General features: G+C 41.2%; 2 protein-coding genes across 2 annotated transcripts in view; both read left to right on the top strand.

The window, feature by feature from the left end:
- The window catches only part of lrriq1 (leucine-rich repeats and IQ motif containing 1), a 60,587-nt gene extending 48,894 nt beyond the window's left edge, over positions 1 to 11,693 (top strand). Inside the window, exons 27-30 of the mRNA XM_074677876.1 lie at positions 1,469 to 1,529; positions 2,032 to 2,131; positions 6,665 to 6,807; positions 7,973 to 11,693. Coding sequence (XP_074533977.1) covers positions 1,469 to 1,529; positions 2,032 to 2,131; positions 6,665 to 6,798 — 295 coding nt within the window. The 3' untranslated portion in view covers positions 6,799 to 6,807; positions 7,973 to 11,693. The remainder of the gene's footprint in view (positions 1 to 1,468; positions 1,530 to 2,031; positions 2,132 to 6,664; positions 6,808 to 7,972) is intronic.
- Positions 11,694 to 14,141: 2,448 nt separating this feature from the next.
- Positions 14,142 to 22,249, top strand: alx1 (ALX homeobox 1). The gene is made up of 4 exons (XM_074678163.1): positions 14,142 to 14,410; positions 14,689 to 14,993; positions 15,340 to 15,468; positions 21,122 to 22,249. Exons 1-4 carry the CDS (start codon positions 14,224 to 14,226, stop codon positions 21,461 to 21,463), a joined length of 963 nt encoding a protein of 320 aa, XP_074534264.1. The 5' UTR covers positions 14,142 to 14,223; the 3' UTR covers positions 21,464 to 22,249.
- The last annotated feature ends 1,085 nt before the right edge of the window (positions 22,250 to 23,334 follow it).

Raw genomic sequence — 23,334 nt, 5'->3', positions numbered from 1 at the left:
GCTAGGAGGAAGTTTTTGGAGCTAATATGAAAATCTTTGGAGCCTATGAGAAAAGTTTTGCAGGTCGTGAAAAAGTTTGTGGAGCTTTTGAGAAAGATTTTGAAACTCATGAGAAAGTTTTTGGAGTGTATGAGAAAGTTTTTGGACATTGTCAGAAAGTTTTTCTAAACCCTAGAGAAGTTTTTTGGAGCTTCTGAGAAATTTCTCCTGTGTTCACAAGTTACCATTTTAGCCCAAGAGAAAATTTTTGGAGCTCATGAGAAAAACGTTTGAACTCATGAATAAGTTTGTGGATGTCATGAGAAAGTTTTTGCAGCTTATGAGAAAGTTTTTGCAGCTAATGAGAAAGTTTTGCAGCTTACGAAAAAGTTTGTGGAGCTTTTGAAAAAGTTTTTTAAACTCATGAGAAAGTTTTTGCAGCTTATGAGAAAGTTTTTGCAGCTTATGAGAAAGTTTTGCAGCTTACGAAAAAGTTTGTGGAGCTTTTGAAAAAGTTTTTTAAACTCATGAGAAAGTTTTTAGAGTGTATGAGAAAGTATTTGGACCTTGTCAGAAATTTTTTTGGAAGTCAGAGGTTTTTTGGAGCTTCTGAGAAATTTGTCCTGTGTTTATCAGTAACCATTTTGGCCCATGACAAAGTTTTTGGAGCTAATGAGAAAATCTTTGCAGCTTCTGAGAAAGTTTTTGCAACTCATGAGAAAAATTTTGGAACTCATGAGAAAGTTTGTGGATGTCATGAGAAAGTTTTTGCCGCTAATGAAAAGTTTTTGAGCTTATGAGAAAGATTTCAGAACTCATGAGAAAGTTTTTTGGCCTTGTACAAAAGTTTTTTTGAGCCCTAGAGAAGTTTTTCCTGTGTTTACAAGTAACCATTTTAGCCTATGAGAAAGTTTTTGGAGCTCATGAGAAATTTTCAGTGCTGATTAGAAATTTCATAGTTCATGTAAAAGTTTTTGAAACCTATGAGGAAGGTTTTGGAGCCCATGAGATTTTTTTTGCAGATCATGAGAAAGTTTCATAGCTTTCAGTTAATTTTCAGAGCTTCAAAGAAAGTTTTCCTTTGTCAATAAGTTACTCCTGTAGCTCACTTAAAACTTTTTAAACTAACTAGAAAGTTTTTGGGACTTCAAAGATTTCTTGGGGCTCAATAGAGTTTTACTGTGTTCACATGTAGCTGCTTTGAAAGTTTTTGAGGCTTACGAGAAAGTTTTCAGTGTGCCTGGACACCAACCAGTGTCTCTGCCTCTTTTTTGGATTTACTTGATGGTAGTTAGTTATGGATCCTTTAACCTTTGACCCCATTAAGACGACATTACAGCTTTGCCTGCTCTTTGTTACTGTAATATCCCATCAGAGGAGAAAACTGCAGAAATGAAGATTTGAAAATGCTGAATTGATGGAAATAAGCAGAGTTTTTACAGTTTAACTCTTTCCATGTTTCTCCTTGTCCCTGTTTCCTGCTCCTCAGTCTTCATTTCTTACCCGAGCTCAGTGCGGGCGTCCTGAACGGAGGCAGAGTGCAGCTGGTGGTGAGTGACGCTGAATCTTGACTTGAATCTTTTCTTCTGGGGGCGTTTATGTCCCTGCATGTATGTGGAGGTATGCAGTATTTACATTCAGCAGTCAGAGCCTCGTCCTGGTGTGTTCGTCCCCTCCCCTGGAGCTCCCAGTTAGAGGAGTCAGAGGGGGAGGAAAGGGAGGAGAGGGGGGAGGCAGTGACACTTCCAATCGGATCAACCGGCTGAGATTTCTGCGCGGTACTTGCAGAAACCCCGGTGTCACTTTGCAGCAGCGCGGCTGAGCTGCAGAGCGATGCTGATGCTGAGAGGTCTTTGAAGTGGGAGCTGCAGGTCTCCCCGTGCAGTCAGGGAGCACTTTGAGTTACCGTCACCGCCTCCCCCTCCCTGCTCCTGTCCTCAGATACTTCAGACCCCAGAGCCGCTGCCTGTCCAATGTTTGTCAAACGCTGAACTGCTTGCGTGAGTCGTGTCATGTTGGGCCTCCTTTATGTGTGTTTGTGTGTGTGTGCAGGCAGATCCTGGATACTCTGAACGTCAACATCACGGCAGCGGATTGTGGGCCAAAAGCAGAGAGAGCAGCTCCCCTCACAGCAACGCATCGGGTCATACAAGTGAGTCTGGAAAACTTCATCCACATCGAGTATAAAAAACAACGTTTAAACTCAAAATAAAAGAAGAAAAAGTCACGAAATGTTCTGAAACAGAGACACAACCCCACCCAAAAACAGTTTGGAAATGTTTCTGCAGTTTCTGTTAATATGTAGCTTTTTAAGATGAGCTATGATCCTGACTTACAGTGGGGAAAGAAAGTATTTATTCAGCCACTGGTTTTACAAGATGCAATTCAAACAAAATTTCTCCCAGACATTGGTATTAACTCAAATAATCCACACATGACAAGAAATCACAACGTTCAGGTCCATAAATAATGATTATGTGAAAGTCTTTGAAGTCTTTAAATCTGGAATATTCTTTGGTGCCCTCTGCTGAACCCTTTTCTTTACTTCTTTCCACAAATGTTCAGTTGGATTGAAGTCAGGTGATTGACCAGGCCGTTCTAACAGATTGATTTTCTTTTTCTGAAACCATTTGAGAGTCAACTTTGCCGTGTGCTTTGGATGGTTGTCCTGCTGGAAGGTCCAGCCACGTCTCATCTTCATCATCCTGGTGGATGGCAGCAGATTCAGATCAAGAATTTCCCCATACATGGCTCCATTCATTGCTCCGTCAGTTATATGAAGTTTGCCAACACCATGAGATGAGAAACAACCCCATGCCATGATGCTTCACCTCCAAACTTCACTGTTGGTGTAGTGTTTTTTGGCCATTTCTCCTCCAAACATGGTCTGTAGTATGACAGCCCAAAAGTTCAGTTTTGGTCTCATCTGACCAGACAACATTCTCCCAGTATTCTACAGGCTTGTCAAGATGCTGTTTAGCAAACTTTAAACCAGCTTCAACATGCCTTTTCTTGAGGAATGGAGTCTTGCGGGCTGAGCGTCCATAGAGGCCATGGTGGTGGAGTGCATTGCCTATTGTTTTCTCTGTAACAATTGTACCTGCTGCCTCCAAGTCTTTCTGGAGCACTTTCAGGGTGGTCCTTGGCTGGTTGAGTACTCTTCTGACTATCTTTCTGACTCCCTGGTCAGAAATCTTCAAGGAGCTCCTGTGCGTGGCCTGTTGATGGTAAGGTGGTGCTTCTTCCACTTGTGAATAATGGCCCCAACGGTGCTGACTGGAATATTCAGGTGCTTTGATATAAGTCTGTAACCAGTTCCATTCTGATGCAGAGCAACAATCAGGTTGTGAATGTCTTCAGAGAGCTCTTTGCCTTTACCCATCATGAGGTGTGTGCTATTTAACTGCTTGGTGAAAAAACACCTTTTTTATAGGACCATCAATTTGCTCTAGCCCAGCTGATGTTGGTTTGCACTAATTGGAAGTTCAAGTAATAATTACTGACAGATTTCAGGTGGTATGGTGCATTTCCTGTCCAAAGTATTCAGCCTTTCCATGGTGTGTTCAATACTTTTTTCCTGTGTTATCGTACTTAATTCACCATAATCATTATTTATGGACCTGAACGTTGTGATTTCTTTTCATGTGTGGATTATTTGAGTTAATACCAATGTCTGGGAGAATTTTTGTTTGAATTGCAGCTTTGGAAATAAATGCTGAGAAAAAGTTGATTTGTTCAATACTTGTATGTGTGCTCAAATGTTCCTGTTTGCACACTTGTACCTAAGAGTCCTGGGTCACAAAGACCTGAGGTCGCAGAGCCAGGAATAAATGCTGCTGCTGCTTATCAAGCCCAGACTGAGGCCACCGCTCGCCGGGGAAGGGGAGGGAAGGGGGGCACGAAGGTCGGTCCGGGGACAGGGTGCCGTGAAGACAGGAAGCTGGCAGAAAGCAAAAGAAAACCTCTCAGTCCTCTCAGAGAAGAATGACTGACTCCTCTGTCAGCAGACGTGGGGCTCAGGAGTTTGAGTGACAAAGATGCTACTGACGGTCTGCGAGCAGATGACCACGAGGTCCGCCGTCCCAGTGAAGGAAGGCCCTGTCCACGTTAACGAAGCCTAATTAGATTCCAGTGATGGTTTCAAAATGATATCCACGAGGTGCAGCAGCAGAAGGAGTGAGTGTCGTGTTGTTCTGTCTCTGAGATCAGCCTCCGAGGAGAAGAAGAGCGACGCTTTGTCTGCATGAAAACGCCACTTACTGAAGTTATCCCGGCCAAATTGAAATATGAATGTGTGCGTAAGGAAATAACTCTTCTCAAAGGGCCAATTAGATATTTCATAAACTTTGAAAGGGCATCTGATGGGCTTTGTGCTGCAGACACGGGCGCAAAATCTCAACCAGCCAAGACCAGAAATTCTTTAGAAAGCATATTATTGTTTTAATCCAGCTTTAATTTTTGTGATTCAACATAAATACCTCCTAAAAGTTTTTTTTATTCATGAACATGTGAAGAAAGAATCAGAAAGACAGTTTCCAGGATGAGCCACAGCAGCAATCAGGAAAACAAAAGTGAGAAAGTGTATAGAAAGTGTAAAAAGCTCCATAAGAAAATAGATGCTGACAGCTTGTCCATCATTGTCCAGTCAGCCAGCCTCCACCTCCACAGGGTCCAGGACTGAGCTTCTTCAGCAGTCTGTTCAGTCTCTGTCTCCTGGATCCTGTCTGCTCACAGCAGGTGAAGCTCTTCACATGTGGTGTTGGTGTCTGGTGTTAGCTCTGTTAGCCATGCCTGTGAATAGCATGATGCTACTCCACCTTCTTGTATCTCCTGTGTTGCTGGGTTAGCACGGCTAGCTCGTCCATCTTATTGGAGATAGATCTTACGTTCCCAATAACGATGGATGGAAGGACAGGTCCATGTCGTCACTTCTTAGCTCACACCTGAGAACCATTACGTCATCCTCACCTCCTTCTCCTCACCTTGTGGGAAGACATCTGGCCTCGCACTAGTTAGCATTGCCATGCTACAGGCTGCTAACAGCTGATTTCACATGTAAACAATGCATCCATGGTTACATGCAACACAGCAACTCTGATTGGCAAGGAGATAGGGTGCCTGTGAGTCACGTGACCTGATGTTTGCCTCTCATTGGTCGATCAGACGATCCTAATATCTTTTAAACGGCCAAGTTAGAAAAAAAAAAAACACTCGCCGTACAGTGTGTGCCGATAGTAAAATCAGCCTTTCAGACCCAAGCTGCTTTTGAATCAGGCTGTAAAAGTCTGTCTGACTTCTGGTCTTTCTGCAGCCAGACTCATAGGCTTCATTTTTCTAAACCGGATGTTGCCCCTTGATTTACACTCATGTGATACATGCTTGAGGTTCTCCATCAGAAAATACTCTCAATACCAATTCTTTCCTACTCTTCTTCTTCTTCTTCTTCTTCTTCTTCTTCTTCTTCTTCTTCTACTGTAAAAAGAACAACCACCCCTTCTCTTCTTCTCCTCCTGACTTCCAGATAGGTTTCAGGACCAGCATCCAGTCTCATATTGAACACCGTGTTTCGCTCTTTCTGTCCCTAAAACCTGCCATAGACAAACATGGCCGTTCATTATGTCTGCCTCTGTAAACAGGACCCACAGTCATATGAATATAAAAAGCTTTTTTGCTACTTAAAAAAAAGAAAAATAAAGTTTTATGGGGATTATTGTTCATTTATTTTAAGATACTTCACAAATGGAGATAACCTTTTTATCTTATTTCCACTATTTCTGTTCTGACACATGCTGAAAACTTCTACGTACTGCTCCTTTAACTCCTCTGAAGCGGTACGCCTGCATCAAAGTGAAGGTTTAAAGTAAAATCTTCTTAAATAACCTACAGCAGTGTGATACTGTCTAAATGCTGGATCAGGGTCATGAAATGAGCTTACAGCCTCATAGAAATATCTGAAGTTGCATATCTGCTGCTTCATTCTGCAGAATGAAGGAAAACATTTTGTTTGGTCACAGCGGTCGGGTCAAACTTGTGTCCATTTGTTTATCTCTGTGCGTCTAATGGTCCAACATTAGCAACACGTGTGTCAGGCTCTGCTTTCATTCAGGACAGAGACGCAGACAAAAGTCTGTCCGCCACCAAACGCGCTCTGAAAACAAACACAAGGCTGCAGCGGTTTTATCTCCGAGCTGCATCTCAGGGAAAAAGCAGAGATCTCCTCCAACACGAGTCGGATCAGAAACTACAAAGGTGTGATCAGACGTGACGTGTGAGTCGTGGTTATTCTATCCAGGGAGCACGCTGTGCAGAGACTCAGAGCTGGGTCAGTACCTGCCGGGCCTCCCAGGCCCCCCCACCTCCTCCTCAGCCCTCCCTGCTGTTTGCTCCGTGTGTGGGGCGGCTGAGGAGACCGCCGGCTCTGTCTCTACACGTGGAACGCATCACGCCAGGGAGGAGTGCCGCCTTTGTTCTGTGTGTTTGGAAAACTTTGTAGTGATCTCCAGGTGAAAAGGACAGGAGGAGGGATACCTGCTCAGACCCAGGTCTACTCAGACCCAGACCATGTCCTGTCTATGTATGAAAAGTTTAAGCTTTTAAAGACACTTTTACAAGCATCGTCTCTGCATCCTCCCATGGAAAGATTCAAATTTTAACTCCCTGAAAACTTTTCCTTCTCTGTCTCCAGAAAAAGAAATCCCTTCTCCAAAACGAGACTCGTCTGCTCCGTCCAAAAAGGAGCGCATCTCCTTCAGGGACAACCCGGTCCAGCTGAGCGGCGGCTGGGGAGGAGGGAAGAAGAGGGACAGAGTGCTCAAGTAAAACCTGAAGGTAGCTTCAAGGAAGACACGCTGAAAAGTTTTTATCTGTTTCTTTGGATTTAGAGCGCTGAGGATCTGTGGGCGTGAAAGAAACTTTATTTTCGTTGATAATATGATGGCATTTCCCCCCCTGCAGCTGTTCAGTTCAACTCCACATACTCTCCTGACCAGGAGTCTGCAACCTTTACTTTGATAGGAGCCATTTTTACTCAACTCACCTGGATTAAAGTCATTCAGGAGACACAAAATCTACTTTATCTTCACTATAAAGACAAAAAAGGGGATAAAATTCAATATATAGTTAAAATCTATTGAGAGGTATCCAAACGAGAAGGTGATTGAATTTTTAAATTGTACATATGATGTCTAAATTTTTTTCTTTTCAATTAATTTTTAAAAATTTAAATGTTTTTGGGCTCAATTTTACAATTTTTTAAAAAATAAGAAAATAATCTAATAAATTTCCAGTTTTTTCCCAAAACAGTTTTGAAATGTCCAAATATTGCAACAATTAGAAAAAAAAGGCATGAATTTTTAATAAAAAAAAAAAATCTGTAATTTGGAGTTTTAAAAAACTTGGGAAAATGTCAGTAATTTTTAAAAATTGAAAAAAAATCTTGAAAAAAAATTTCAAACAATTTGTAATGTCTATTTTTCAATATTTAATACATTGCAAAAGTTTCAGTTTTGTTTTAGTGTAAAACGTTGCAAAACTATTGTAAAAAATTGACATTTTATACACTTTTAAAAATTTCAAATTTTTTTGAAATCCAAAACACTGTAAAAATTTGAAAACTTCCCCAAAATTTCAGAATCTAAAACATGGCAAAAATTAAAAAAAAAAAATCAAAAATTAAAAAAGTAATTTCTAATAAATTGGAAAAAAAACCTTAGTTTTTGAATGTCATTGTAAATTCAAAAAATTAAAAAAATAAAAATAAAAAATTTGGAATTTGAAAAACTTGTAAAAATGTCGATAATTTTCAAAATAAAAAAAAAAATCTTTTAAACTTGAATTTCAAATAATTTGAATTTTAGAAAAATATTAAAAATATATGGAAAAAGTTAAAAAATAATAATTTCTATAAACTTTTTTTGTGTCTATGTCTGTTATCATCAATGCCCTCTGAAGAAAATTAAAGAATTTTTTTTTTTCAATTATACTTTTTTATAAGCTATGAGGAGCCACTGCAAAGGACTCAAAGTGCTCCATGAGGCCCCAGAGCCACAGGTTGAAGACCCTTGGTCCAGAACCTTCTTCTACAAACAAATGAAGCTGGATCGGACCTGCAGCAGCCTAAATATCTTCAGGCACTTCCATCCCCTCTGCTCAGGTGACGCTGCCTGGATCTGAAGTCTGCACCACGTGGATCAAAATCACAGACTCTCAGAGAAATGTGGACGAGTAACGTGAGGAAACACGAGCCAGAGCCTCCAGTTTCTGTGGATTCCTGCTTCTTAAAAATGCTGAGCTGCAGCTTTGAGCTGCATGTGAAGAAATACGCTCATCAGTTTGTGTCCATGGGAAGAGATCTGGTTTTACAGCTCCTCTTTGGTTTAATGAGACCCAGAGGTTTCAGGGACCATCATGAGTCTATTTTTAGCTCCTGCAGAGAGCAAACGTTGGTGTTAGAATTAGAGCCGTGTTTTCCTGGATCACAGCGTCCGTGTCTGTCTGTTTGAGTCCAGAGAGCCGAGGCGTCCGGCCCGTCCACAGGCGGCGAACCTCAGGCCTGGCAGCTCCTCGCCGCTCCTCGTCGCTGCACCGCCTGGAAACGATAACTTAATGAATGTCAAAACAAATAAGCGGAGCAGCAGAGTGGCTGCCTGGCAGGAAATGCACGTCGCTCCTCTATTTATTTTCCTTCTATCTTTCACTTAACGCATGTCTGGAGGGCGTGTTTTGACTGTACGCGCGCTGGTGGGGGGATTTCTGTCTTCTGGAGAGTGGCTCATGCCAGAGATGTGGAGGTCTTGTTGTGAAACCGGAGAGCGCCGTGGTCCTGCGGGGCGAGGCGCTCTCTGCGGGCTCTCTGGGGGACGTGAAGAGGGCGTTTCTGCGTCCCGACACAGCTGTGGTATGAAGGAAATCAGGTCTTTATTAAAGATCCCTGATGAAAAAACAGGCACTAACACTAATCCGTGTATTTCTTTGATAGCGTGGATTTTCCCAGGCTGTGGGAGTCGTGTAAGCGTCGTCCAGGAGACTTTATTAGCTTTGTTTACTCTGAGGATTGTGGGTAAATTAAATGTAACCTTAGACCTCTCAAATCCACGGCCTGCTGAAACGAGCGCTCCACCGCACGTTTAGATAAGATGAAGAATGTCCCCGTTAGCCCGCACCGCCCTGCCAGCCTGACCTCAAGTCAGCAAACGCTGTCACATTCAGTCTGGCAGAGGGACTCTCTGGATCTGAACCCCCCCTGGACCCAGAGAGCCTGAAACTTACACTACAAATGATCTGTACTGTAGGTTTCTGCTGACTGTGAGACGGACACTGTGGGACGGATTCTGTAAACTACTCCAGGCCCATTTATGCCCACCATACTGTGTGAAATGCAACAAAAATTAAATAAGAAGCAGCTAGCCATACGTGATGATGTTTTCTATCCAAGTTTTAAAGGTCCCATATTATGCAAAAATCACTTTAATAAGTCTTTTAGTGAAATTTGTGGGTCTTTGTCTTTCCTCCCAGCCCACAAAATGTGATATTTAATGACCAAACCTGTTCTTAGTAGAGCTTGTGAATGTAAAATCCAGACCTAAAACCAGCTGTTTGGATTTTAGGGATTTGCTGACGTCAGAGAGTCCCTTTTTTGACCAATCAGGAGCAAGTCTGACCTGATTGGTCCACCAGAGCAGATACCAGAACCTCCTCCCAGCCCACTCCCTGAGAATGCCTAAGTTGAAGATCCATCACTGCTCTGTTTTTGGCTGTAAACAGCCACATAGTTCCATGCTCAAGCTTCCCATCTCAGAAGAAGACAGACTAAGTGTCTAGAGTTCATTTATCAGGAAATGTTCCAGCTACACTCAGTAAAACTGTGCATGTGTGTGCTAGTCACTTCACTGCCGACTGCTTTTCCAACTTTGGACAGTCCAACAGAGGGCTAGCCAATAGACTGGTCCTGAATCCAGGCGCATTACCAACCATCCTCCAACAAACCTGGGACCCTGGAAATGTGAGTATTTTAAATGCTGTGTGCTGTGGAGCAGATGGAAGAGCTTTTCCTCAGTGTCCCTCCTGTCTCTGTGTTAGCTTCAGGATGCTAACTTTAGCTGCAGTTAGCCTGTTGTTTTAGCCTGTAATGTTACGGTAAACGAGCTTCTCTGTTTTCTAAACATTGTGCACTCGGAGCTCGTGGCGCCGCTCTCAGTGATGTGGAAGAGCGGGGCGGTATCAGCGGTGGCTCATTTACATATGAAGGCCACGCCCACTAAATCGGAGCGTTCTGAACAGAGGGGCTATGAGAGCCTGGAAACAATGCTGCTGTGCTTGATTTATTGGCTTTTTGGACCAAAACATGCTACTACCATTTCATGAAGACATCAATGATCCAGATTAAACTGCAGGAAAGGAGCAGAGTATGGATCCTTTTTGGGTTTGGGTTTTAATGTCTTCAACTCTGGTGGTGTTTTGTACTGATATATGTGGCTCCAGCCTTGCTCTTGTCATTTTTCCCCCTTGTTGTTATTATGAAACTTTTTGTGCAGAATTTTGAGAAATAAATGAAAGATCTCGTCCTGTGAATAATCTGCATCATGTTTCAGGATGTAATATCTGGAGCGAGGGCACTTCCTGGCTTTTCTTCTGGAGTCCATTATTTCAAACCAAACTGTTTACAGATTCTGATTTCCCTGCGTTTTTATTGGTCCTTTCTGTGTTTGTGCTTCTAATGATGAACTTTGTGTTTTAAATTAACTGGTTAGAAAAACACAGAAGCTTCGACAACGAGGTGTGAAGCTAAATCGTGCATTTCCTGTCGTGAATTTCACAGTAAAAGAGAAAAGTTGTATGACTTTCGTGATTGGACTTGTGCTGGTGTGTCCCTGCGTGCGCTGAAGGAGAAATCTTCCCGTCGGACTCTTTGTGCCGTCATTTAAAGCCGTCATATTGTGTATCACGGCATCTGGATCCGTTTGGCGCTGGCTGGCAGCGAGGCTCTGCTTTCACTCATAGGTGACTTGTTTAACGTCTCTCGGTGAACCCAGATGACTCTGTCAAGTGACAGAGAGCGGAGGCCTGTCAGCGCTCAGGAATGCCTGACTCCTGGAAAAACAAAAAGACAAACAAACAAAATCAAAACAAACTCCCGAAGCACGAATCTGCTGCTTTCACTTGTTCGGCTCGTCCCAGCCAAACGCTCCGCGGGCTCAGATGACATTCATAAGCTGCATCAAAACTCTGGCTTTGTGGGGAAAATAAACTCTGCTTGTCTTCGTGTTTAGCGGCTGGCCAAAGCTTGAATCTGTCTGGATAGATTGAATTAGACCCCGGGGTGGCTCTGAGCGCCATGATGTCATGTTTGTGCCTTCTGAAGTGGCAGGTTTTGGCCTCTCCGGCTCTGCTTTTGTTTTATTGGCCGCTGATCAAACAGGTTGAGACTCTGATAATTAGCTCCGTCCACTCTGAGCGTGCTGAGGCTGCGTGATGTGCGGACACGCTTTGATTTGAAGCGACAGATTGGCTGTGTGACTGACAAATCGGCCTGAAGGGGGACCAAACCCTCCACGCCGTCTATCATGGCAGGAATCTGGACTCTGCGTCCCACCAAAACCTCAGTGAACTTTTCACATTTTCTCCTCAGCGTGAGCCACCTCCACCTCCACCTCCTGCTACCCTGTTTGTTTTTATTTTCCTCCTGTGGCACCGAGAAGCTCCAGGTAACTGCCACTGACCCCAGAGCGAACCAAAGCTGCACGCATGGTGAGCGTGGCAGGTGGTGCGGGGACGTGGAGGTGGTTAGTGGTAACATAACGCCTCCACTACGGCTGGGCCTGGCCTTACACTGCACAGCGCCCTGCAGAGTGTGTGTGTGTGTGAGTGTGTGAGCAGGAGGAGGATGTTTGGTCTTTAACCTGACCTGAAATCATCCAGACTTCACAGTCAGAGCTTGTGGATGTCAGATTTCTATCTCGACTTGATGTTTTTCTTATTTTATTTTGAAAAGTTAAAATTCAGGAAAGCTTGACTCAGGTTTTATTTCTGGGCCTGAAACTTTTTAATGTTTTCTTTATCTCAAAAAGTAGAAAAGAGGATTCATTCAGAAATTATTGTTCTGTTTTGAGGGAAATGTTTGGATTTTTATTTGTAAATCCCTGACCCAAATGCACAGGGGCGTATTTAGTCGTTGTGGGGCCCAAGGCAAACCCCGTCAATGGGGCCCTCCATGTGCTTTTAACTCCTCTTCCTCAGAGCTAGACTGGCCTTCCCTGGGTCCACTGTCTCTTTCCCAGAATCAAGGTATGAGACAGTGCTAATCTTGTACATGGTAACTTAACACAACTAAATGCATTTCCTCAAGTTCTGTACTTTAGTTTGATTTAGAAAAAAGTGAATCCATCATTTAGTCCACTTTGTCCTGGATTTGAAATCTTTTATGGTCAATGACAGCTTATTTGTCCCACAGTGGGGAATTTACAGAGTAACAGGAACAAACAAGAAAGGATGAAGTGAAAAACATTAGAATAGGTAAATATTGAAAAAATAATTTATTAAAGAAAAAATATGTAAATATCAAGCACAACATCAAACTGGAAAAAAATCTCCTGAAAGAGGTGATATTTACAGTTACCATACTTTTTGGTACTATTATTTTAGAGTTAATGTATTTTTATTTGACCCCCTGTCCAGTGAGTTATGTTTCCAAAAAAGAGATTTTGTACAATAATGTTTATCACCAACTCAAAAAGTTTGATTTAGAGAAAATGATCCTGTTTCCTGGGCTAGATAAAGTCCTTAAAATCCTAAAAGTCTTATATGTTTATCTCAGATCTCAGAGCAACATTGGTTTTATTTCTGACTTGGTTGAAAATAAGAAAAAAATGGGAAAAAAAGGGTTTTTTACCACTTTCTTCCTGAATCAAATGTTCAGATGTGTTGTAACATGGAATAGCCCATTGAATAAGAAGGGAGGGGGAGTACCCAAAACCATCATTAAAGATTAAGCCTTTTGATGGATTTTGAAGCATGTGAAGTAAGATTTAGAAAAAAGAAATGCTTTCAATTGAAGAGAACTTCATAAATCAGTTTTTAAGAGATGCTTTGGGGGCCCTGGCAACTGCCTGTGTTTGCCTAACTGTAGCTACGCCCCTGCAAATGCGTAAGTATAAGTTTTACATTCTGAAGACGCACATGCGCAAAACGATCCAACATCTCCAGATCTCTGGATTTTTTTTTTCTTTTTTTTGATGAAATAAGTCAGAAAAGTGACACCACAGTGAGACAACTCTGCAAAATAAGAATCTCATTTTAAGTTTAAAATGTATGGTGCAAAGTTTTTCCCGCGGCAAAGTTTTTTTTCTTCCGGTTTTCGTCATTTATTGATTTTAATTAAATACTTTGGACTTCCTGTTTGCTTTACTTATGTGAACACGTGTCAAAATAAGATAAAAATAATACTTTAAGTTTTTTTTTCTAAAAATCATGGTCGAATTATAGCACATGCGTAAAACGAAACTTTTATTTTGCTCATGAAAAATAATTAAAATTATTTTCAGCACGTTGCCGTTTTTCGTTTGTGACATTTTTTCATTTTTTTAAAACAGATTTTGATAATAAAAAAATAAAATAACAATTCTTGTTAATCAGAAATAATTATGAAATTATCCCTTTACGCACAGAGGCCGCTCTCACCGTAAAGAGGGTTTACACGTTTGCTGATTATAGCAGAATAACGCCTTCTCATTGGCTGAAAATTAAGGCTGAATTAATTATAATTTTTGTTTGAATTTTTGTGAGTTATATCGTTAATTTTAGAGGTTTGCATTTTGTTTAAACACTTTAAAAACGCAGCGATCGAGCAGCTTCCTGAAGTTTCCACAGCCTCAGATTAAATCTTGTCGTTACTACCTGTGAGCAGCAGCAGCAGCAGCAGGTAAACCAGAGTCTGTCTGTGTCTGTGAGTTAAAGTCACCTCTGACTGTTCCTCCCTGACGCGCCCCGGGTCCAGATCCTCTCCACGCTGCTCGCTTTGGGCTCAGCTCGTGGGAGGAGTTGGTGCTGCTTCATAATCAGAGAGAAGGGGAGGGAGGGTGGGGGGCTCTTTAAGGCTCTCACTCTCTTTGGGGGCTATAAAGACGTAGTTCCTTCAAGACAGCGCAAATTAACTCCATTGGCGAATTATTGCATTAGGACGCGTCGCTCCGGAGGAGACCGGTTTCGCTCCTTTATGCTGACTCCTGCTGCAGCGAGCGGCTCAGGGTGATGGAGTACATGGAGGACAAGTTTGCGCTGAAAAACCAAGCCATGAAGGCCAGCGATTACTACATGGAGCAAGTCATGGAGAGCCTGGACGGCGCGCAGTACTTCACCAAGTCCTCCCCGAAATGCGTGCAGGCCTTCGGGCTGCAGAGCGGGGATCACCGCTCCTCGCCCTGCGGAGACCAGAACGGTGCGTAAGAGGCGTTTCCCTCACTTTTTACTCTTTGAGCCAAATCAGATGATGTTTGGAGACATGTTTGAGAGAAATCTGCATTTTTTTTTGCAAACTTTTCTTGTTCAGTTGATGTTTTCTTGGTAAAACGTGCTCAAGTAATCTCTGATCTTTTCGACACATTCAGCATTTATCGTTGGTTAAAAAATGCAGATGATGCAACAGTTAAACTTGCAGCAGTTATTGGAATAAAAGCTAAAATTTTAAAACAAACATTCATCATTCTTTGGTTTCAGGTAGCTACGGCGTGCCAAAACCGGACGACGACACTTTGCACTCGGACCTCGGCAGGTCGATGGACAGCTGTTGCACCCTGCGGGCCTCTCCGGTGACCTCCGGCCAGGAGAAGCCGGATTTGGACGACATGGCCGACAAATGTGACAGCAACGTGTCCAGCAGCAAAAAGAGGAGACACCGGACCACCTTCACCAGCGCGCAGCTGGAGGAGCTGGAGAAGGTGTTCCAGAAAACGCACTATCCAGATGTTTACGTGAGGGAGCAGCTGGCCATGAGGACGGAGCTGACGGAGGCCAGAGTGCAGGTCGGAAAGAGAAACTTTAAATCAAAGTAATTTAAGCTTTGTTGGTTTTAAAATCATGTTGAGGGAGATTTAAATCGAATAAACCAAGAGGAGGAAATTAGCGAGAAAACACCACCGTGCGTAAAAACACCGAATGCGTAATTTAGCTAATGTGATCAAATCTCTGCTGCGACTGAGAAAAATCCTTTGCTTTTTTTCTATAAATAAAAAAAACATTTTTTTTCATCTATTTTTTTTTTATTTGCTGTTAATTTTTCAGAAATGTGTTTTTTTCCACGAGAATTTCTCCAGATTCCGTTTTTGCGCATTTGGAGCATAAGCTAACCATTTTTCTGTTTCTCTCCAGGTCTGGTTTCAGAACAGAAGAGCAAAATGGAGGAAAAGAGAGCGCTACGGGCAGATCCAACAAGCCAAAACTCACTTCGCAGCCACCTACGACCTGTCCGTGTTACCGAGGACGGAAAGCTACACACAGGCGAGTCCGCCCGGCGTCTTTTTACGACGCTTACTGCTCATATTTTCACTTCTAAATGAGCCTCTGAAGGGATTTTTACTCCTCAAACTCAAAGAAAAAAAAGTATGTAGGCGGTGGTGCGTAATGCGTCACTCTTCTTGAAGCTCTCCTCCTCCCTCCAACAATAAATGAAAGTTTTAATCTGCATAAATCAGCGCCTGTCATTGCGCCTCCATCCATCACTTGTTATGAAAGCCTTCTTCAGATAAGAGGCCGGGCCCTGATTAGAGCCTGTGTGAGGTGTCAGCGCTGAATTAATGGTCTTATATCAGATTTCATTGGCTGAACATTCATCTTACCGTTTGGAACAAAGGTCAGGTACAAGATGAGGTGAGAGGAGATGCTCGGTGTCAGTTTGAGGCTTTGTGAGGGTGTTTTCTATCACAAACTGAGATTAGGCCTCAGAGTGTTGGAGAGATACCTCCTCGGAGTGACAGAGCAGATTTAAAGAGGAAGAAGTGTAAAAACCTGAGAGAGTCCAGCTCAGTTTCTCCACACATGTTTCTGATGGAGGCCGGCCGTGCCCTCTGCTCTCAGCTGATCCTCATCTCTGTCATTAAACCGTCCTGGAGGAACTGGGCTGGCACTCTGCACGCTTTTGTCCCCTAAACTCAGTGGACGTGGATTCCAGTTCTGGACCAGCACACTCACTTCTCTAAATTAAATTTAATCAACGACCAACATTTGGCAAAAAGTTTTCTTCTATTTGGAACAAAAATCATCAGATTCAGCTGAATTAAAGTTTATTTCAGCATTTTGGAGCTATCCCTCCACTCCAAATCCCATTTTTATTCCCTTAAACTTCCTCCTGAGTGTTTTGAAGTGTAATTTGACTGATCTCAGTTTTTCTCAAGCTCTGGGTTTTATTGAACTCTGGGGAAATCAGAATAGATTTATCACATCAGAGTGAATAATCCAGGTGAAGCTGATGTAGCTATAACACACACACACTTTCATACACACTCACACACACTCTCTGTCTTTGGGGGACGTTAAAATAAATTAGCTGCTAACTAAAAACATTTCACTGTGAATGTTTCCTTCAGCTCATTTAGAAACATTTTTTTTTTTTAGAATCTACTTAATCACCCAAAAAACAAAAACATATAATTAAGAAGAGTTTTAAGTGATATAGAAGTGTGTGTGTGTGTGTGTGTGTGTGTGTGTGTGTGTGTGTGTGTGTGTGTGTGTGTGTGTGTGTGTGTGTGTGTGTGTGTGTGAGAACTACGGCCAGGAAACCGTCCAAAGATAAAAAGAAAAAAACTAAAAAAAAGACAAAAATATTAGAGTTTAAATAATCTGAAAAATTAAAACTATGGAATAATAATAATAATAATAATAATAATAATAATAAAAACACTTAAATTAAAATTTAATTTCTAAATTTCCTTGAAGGAAAGGAAGTTAGAGATTTCTGTCTCGTTTTGTTGGATAATTCTCAAATTTAGAGAAATCTAAAAAAAAAAACCTTAAAGGAGAGTCTGATTTATGATGCCTGACTTTAAAGAAAAACGGGCAAATTTGATCAAGTTTACGGCAATTTAAGGAAAAGAGCAACACAAGGTGCGTCAGACTCAGAAAAAGTTATCTTACATTGTTTTTAATTTTTATTTTTTGTATTTAATGGAGAGAAGTTGGAAAGGTTGTCATTAAAATAATTTAAAAGTATTTAAATAAAGAGAAGTTTAGCTTTAGTTTAATTAAAGGAAACAGAATCTAAGACCTTTGGTGAGCTTTATGCTGATTCATCCAAACTTTTTCCTCCAAGTGACTAAAAAACACGCTGAGGAAACTTTCATGACTTCATCATGGTCGATATAAACTTGCATATGTCCTGCAAATATCTTAAAATTATATCAAAATTATATCAAAATTATACGGAAGCTCGTTGCTGCAACGCATGAAAAAAATAATGTTTCTCTTTAATTGAAAAAATCGCTTCTATAAGTTTTGAGAACGGTTTCACGTTTTAACGAGATTACTGACGTTATTAAACTCAGGTCTGGACCAGGAATCAAATAACAGAAATCTAAACCGAGGTTATCGCTCACTTACACGCTTTGATTAAATTCAGACGGGACGATATTCTGCTGATACTGAGCTCCGCGGAAGATTTTATGATACATATGTTTCGAAGGATTCTGAAACACAGCGAATAAACTGACATTTGTGTGTGTGTGTGTGTATACAAATAATACACCCCCCAAACTTTAAAGCCTGACCCATTAAACAGACAGAAAATGTTAAATTCAGGAACTGAGATGTTTATTAAAACAATCCACAAAAAATATTGCTTTTTAATATTTTTTATGATATATATATATATTTTTTATCACATTTCATAAATCGGCCGGTTTGGACAACTTGTTTCATAAAGTTTTTTGTAAATATGCATCATTTCAATGCAGAAAATACTTATTAAAAAAAAAATAAAAATCTGGTGTTATTCTTACCGCAACTTCTTAAAGTTAGTAAAAATTGTGGAACTCCGTACAAGCTTGCAGAAGCTTCGTTCCCACCTTGCTCAGTTTTGTACTTGTAATAAACTTGAGCTAAACAAATAAACTAAACTCAACTCAAGTTTTTCCTTAAAAACAATGTGTGGGTGATTTAAAGAGGGATGCTGTTTTAAAAAGGGCCAAACATAATAATAATAATAATATGAAATGTTGGCCTGAAGTTCTTTTTAAATTTTTGCCTTAGGTGATTTGTAAATTTTATTTTTGAGAGACATAACAAGAACGTTTCTTCTTTAGTATATATAAATTATATGGTTTTTTTTTGTACTAAATGTTTTGTTTATTTTTTGACAGAATGAAATAAATAAAGTAAAATCAAATTAAATCAAATTCAGATACAAAAACAAACAAAAATAAAATGTGGAAAATGTCCCAGGCAAAGAAAGAAAAACATTTGGAAATAAAAAGATTTTCGATGAGAATACTAGAAATAACTTTATTTGTTAAACATTTTCTGTGCTGGTAAAAACAACTTCATGAAAACAACTAAAGCAAGGTGGAAAAATCTCAGAGTAAAGTTTTACAATTAACGTTTGTCTTAAGTTGTGAAAAAAAAATAAGGGACTGACTCTTTAAAGTGTTTTTTCTTCAAGCTTTTAGAGTCTGTGGGGAGAAAATCCCTAATTTGAAGAAGCATTGATGATAATGACGACACATTAAAGTGTGTAGTGATCGTACAGTTAGTGTGACTGAACTGATGATTCATTTTAAAGTTATTTCTGCAGACGTCTCCTTCTTCTTCTTCTTCTTCTTCTTCTTCTTCTTCTTCTTCTTCTTCTTCTCTGTTCCACATTGTGAGTCAGGAGCCAGGACTGAAACCCTCCACAGTGACACTGAGAGGCTGTGGATCAGTGGAGGAGTGGATCATCTCAAGGGTTTGATCCCAGCTCCTGTAGCCACACACTGTAACAGATTACTGCAAGTTTAGGAGGGAATTTCAGCGGTAAAAGCTTGAAAAGTTTAAATACAGAACTGTAAAAAGTTTAGGAAAAAGTTTGACCTGTTTGGCTTTTGTTATGTTTCACTTTGTTGTGCTACGTCCACTATCGTAGCTGCTCTGATAAGGCACTGGGTGTTCAGTGATTGGCTGATGTAACCACGTCTAGTTTCCACCCAGAAATGTTCCGATAGAACCAAAACATCAACATCCAGGCGGAGGAGGGGGTTGAGGCAGACACAGACACTGACACACATGTATAAAGGCCCAGAGGAGATGATTGAGCAGGATTATTCCTCTGAAAACTGACATTTTATTTTTTTTATCTTTAAAAATAAAAGAAAATCAAGTTCATCTCTTATTTCGTGCTTCGGGGAACTTTTGAGCATAGCAGTGATCAGAGCTGGGACGATATTCTTTTATCCCGATTCGATTCTGTTACAACCACAGCTCTTAAGGGGGTAAAGGAAGTAACATAAACCAGGTGTTACAGGTAAATTAGAAATGTTATATGAAACAAATGGTAAAAAGAAGGATACAACTAAGGTTTCTTTATCAAATTAAATTCGGTTAACAAACAAACAACTTCGGAACAGATAATCACTAAAACAAATTCACAACGGTCTCCACTAAAGAGCCGAGCACAGACAAGACTTTCGGGCGACAGGCCACAGCAGGTCAGCCGCTCCCGACTGAAACTCCAGCTAGCCTTCTGAAATCTTCTCCCTCTGTCCGAGCTCCGCTCCTTATTGGTGGATGCTGAGTAAACCCCAATCACCTGCACCACCTGGCAGCCTGGGAGGAGGGAAAAAAACCCCACACACCTGGCGCATACACACACACACACACACACACACACACTCAGCAGCACACATAAGAGATCAGGACCCTAACATCTTTAATGGTTTTTGGGATGTTAATTCGATTTAAATTAGGATTTTTCAATATTTTTAATTTTTAGTTCACTTTTTTAAAACCAGACCAAGTGAAAATGTTGAATGATGATGATGATGGTGATGAAGTCTATAGACTAAATCTGGAGCCATATTTCCCCCAAAAAGAACATCACATGTGAGTCAGCTTTTTGAGTTGTTCAGGGGACCTGACATCTCAACTTTTTTAACCCAGCTTGTAAACAAAGACTAAAAATGAAAGACGTAATTTAAAAAAAAAAAAAAAGAAGAAAAAATTTGGGCCCCCCTGTAGATCCACCCCTGGAACACTGCCTTCCTGTATGTGAAAGAAAGGAGAATGTGAGGAGCAGTGTTAACCAGTGTTAAGCTATAGAGGTGGAAAATAAACAACAACAAACTAGCATCATGTTGGAAACAGCTGCTACAAACTTCAACTCTTCTTCAGAAACTACTTTAAGTTTAGAAAATCAAAAACAACATCCTCCTGAGCTTTTAAAATGCTTTTACATAAACTCAGCGAGCTTTAATCCTTGGTGTGTAAACTGATGGTGACGTTAATCTTCATCAGACATCATAAACAAACCAGTTTGTGTTGTTAATGCCTTTACCTTGATTGAGTTTTCTGTCAGGCAGTTTTTAAAGTCTTCTCCTTTTTTTGACCAATCAGAATCAAGTATTTCACACAGCTAGGTGGTAAATAGAAATAATAACATTGGAAAATATATAATATATATTTTTTCATTTTTTAATATTTTCATTTTAATTTTTTTTATTTTATTTAATTTTTTGTTTTTTATTTAAAATTTTATTTTTTCATTTCTTAATTTTATTTTTATTCTATGAAAAAAATGTTTATTTTTTAAATTATAAATTTTATTTTATTTTTGTTTTATATTTTGAATTTTATTTTTTTTATTTCTTAATTTTATTTTTATTATATAAAAATATGTATATTTATTTTTAAGTTATCTATTTTGTTTTATTTATTATTATTATAAATATAATTTATTTTATTTTAATTATTTTTCCTCAGCAGTTACCGAAAATCCTGAAATACTTTCCCTTTAGCAGCGTTTTCAGTTTGTCCTGTGTGTGAAATCAGACTGAGCATGTGCAGGATGAGTTCCCTCCCTCTATAGGAGGAGAAGCCGTTTTCAGCCATGCCTCTCTAAGCGCTCGTTTGAGATGTTGAACGTTTTTCTTCGTGCTTAATCAGACTCTCCTTCTCCTTCTTCCTCTGACAGATCCCCAACAACCTGTGGCCCAGCTCCTCCCCGGCCGGCTCCGTGGTCTCCTCCTGCATGCTTCCTCGGGGCTCCCCTCCCTGCGTCACCTCCTACCCTCACTCCCCTCGCTCCGCCACCGGCGCCGCAGACCACGGCTACGTCAGCTTCCCCAACCAGCAGAACCAGTTCGGCCACGTGTCCCTCAACAACTTTTTCAGCGCAGACTCCCTCCTGGCGCCAGCCTCCAACGGCCACCACCCGTTTGAGACCAAGCCCGAGTTCGAGCGGCGCTCGTCCAGCATCGCCGTGCTGCGGATGAAAGCCAAGGAGCACGCCGCTAACATCTCATGGGCCATGTGATCAGCTTCCTGTCACCACGGACTCGCTGTGACTCATAACCAACGTGCTCTGCTTGATGTTAGCGTGCTGCATTTTTATCCCCACCCTCATTCTTTGACTCGAGGCTCTGCAGAGGAAAACCAGATCCTGTGTCCCCTCAAAGCTGCCAAAGATGGTCCTGATGGATCTGAAAGCCATGACGCCGTGACAATCACCGTGGACTGAAACCGTTTTGGAAAGACTCTTTTAGGAAAGATGGACAACATCTGAGTCCTCACGTCACTTCAATCCACTCTGAGGCCTCTGAGCTGAAAACCAGACCGTCAGGTAGAGGATCCCGTGTTCCTGAGTGCCTTTGTTTACATTTACAGGACAATCAACGTGATAACAGTCAAAACCGTTCAGGAGGAGACTTTTAATGCCCCAAACGTCACTTATAGAAGACTAAAAGACAAAAAATGAGGCCTGGATTGTGTAGAGAGTGGAGTCAGGTACCTTTTGACATCATGAAATGAGACATTTTTCCGGACTTGTCAGGTGAATGTGTTTCAGATTAAGCCTAATAAGACTTTTTTAACCTAGAATAAGGTCATAAAATTGCTTAGATGTCAGTTTTTGGGGTAAATTTGACCTCAGGGTTTGATAAAATCAATCGTTTTTATTTCTAATGAGGACCAGGAAAGTTACCTTTAGCAAAAACACAAAAATGAGGTTGAATATGAAAAAGCTTCGATCCCACGGAGGGGTCTCCAAACCACTGCTCCTCTCAGCACTGTGAATACGCTCCTCCACCTTCGTCTTCCTCCCTGGATGCGGCTCAGGACTGAAGACGAGCAGCGTGGGCTCAAACTGACTCGTGGTCCTGACGTGTGTGTGCGTTTGTGTGTGTGTGTCGTCTGAGCTGTGTCACAGGCTCAGGATGCAGGCAGGTTGTTGAATTGTTTGTGTTGTAAATGGATGTCTCAAACAGAATAAATGAATGTTAACTGAATCCAGCGTGACTGCACCTTCCTCTGGAAAGACTGAAACCAGAAAAAAAAGATCCAAACCTGGAGCAGTTTGATTCTGGACTAGTTATAAACCAGAACCAGCCATCAAAACAGACTTTTACAGCATTAAAAACATGTTTACAGCCTGGTTCAAAAAACAGCTGGGGTCAGTTTTTTTTCTAACTTGGTGGTTTAGAAGATATTAGGATCGTCTGATTGTCCAATCAGAGACACTGCTCAGCTCATGTGACTGACAGCGGCCCTATAGCTGTTAGAAAGGAAGCTCACAGCCTGCGTCATATTCAGTATGGCTGCATCCATGGATTAGCTTTAATTCACTGCATCAGGAACAGACAGGTGACGTCACAGAGACTACGTCCATATTTACACAGCCTTTATGCTGCAGCTCCATCAGTGAGGTTCTAGAATGTTCATTGTCAAGAACAGAGAGCTGTCTGTCTTTGTGATGTCACCACATTCCGGAACCTTCTGAGCTCTCGGAGTGATTGAGGGAAAATTCAGGAGACACAGCAGCAATCAAGAAAACCAAAGTAAGAAAGCGTATAGAAAGTGCAAAAAGGTCCATAAGAAAATAGATGCTGACAGCTTGTCCATCATTGTCCAGTCAGCCAGCCTCCACCTCCACAGGGTCCAGGACTGAGCTTCTTCAGCAGTCTGTTCAGTCTCTGTCTCCTGGATCCTGTCTGCTCACAGCAGGTGAAGCTCTTCCAATGTGGCGTTGGTGTCTGGTGTTAGCTCTGTTAGCCATGTCTGTGAATAGCATGATGCTACTCTCCCTCTGTTGCTGGGTTAGCATGGCTAGCTCGTCCATCTTATTGGAGATAGATCTTACGATGGATAGAAGGACAGACTCACACCTGAGAACCAGCACGTCGTCCTCAC

Source organism: Halichoeres trimaculatus, unplaced genomic scaffold, assembly GCF_033239565.1.
Source record: "Halichoeres trimaculatus isolate MK-OKI-2021-1 unplaced genomic scaffold, fHalTri1.1 fHalTri1_scaffold_10, whole genome shotgun sequence".
Classification (NCBI taxonomy): domain Eukaryota; kingdom Metazoa; phylum Chordata; class Actinopteri; order Labriformes; family Labridae; genus Halichoeres; species Halichoeres trimaculatus.
The sequence above is the reverse complement of the archived record's forward strand: the minus strand, read 5'-3'. Positions and strand labels throughout refer to the sequence as shown.

Bases quoted from the DNA above. Each gene is read 5' to 3' on its own strand.
- alx1 (XM_074678163.1), top strand. From the start codon at position 14,224: ATGGAGTACATGGAGGACAAGTTTGCGCTGAAAAACCAAGCCATGAAG. The intron at 14,411-14,688 runs GTGCGTAAGAGG...CTTTGGTTTCAG, and splicing joins GCCCTGCGGAGACCAGAACG to GTAGCTACGGCGTGCCAAAA. The intron at 14,994-15,339 runs GTCGGAAAGAGA...GTTTCTCTCCAG, and splicing joins TGACGGAGGCCAGAGTGCAG to GTCTGGTTTCAGAACAGAAG.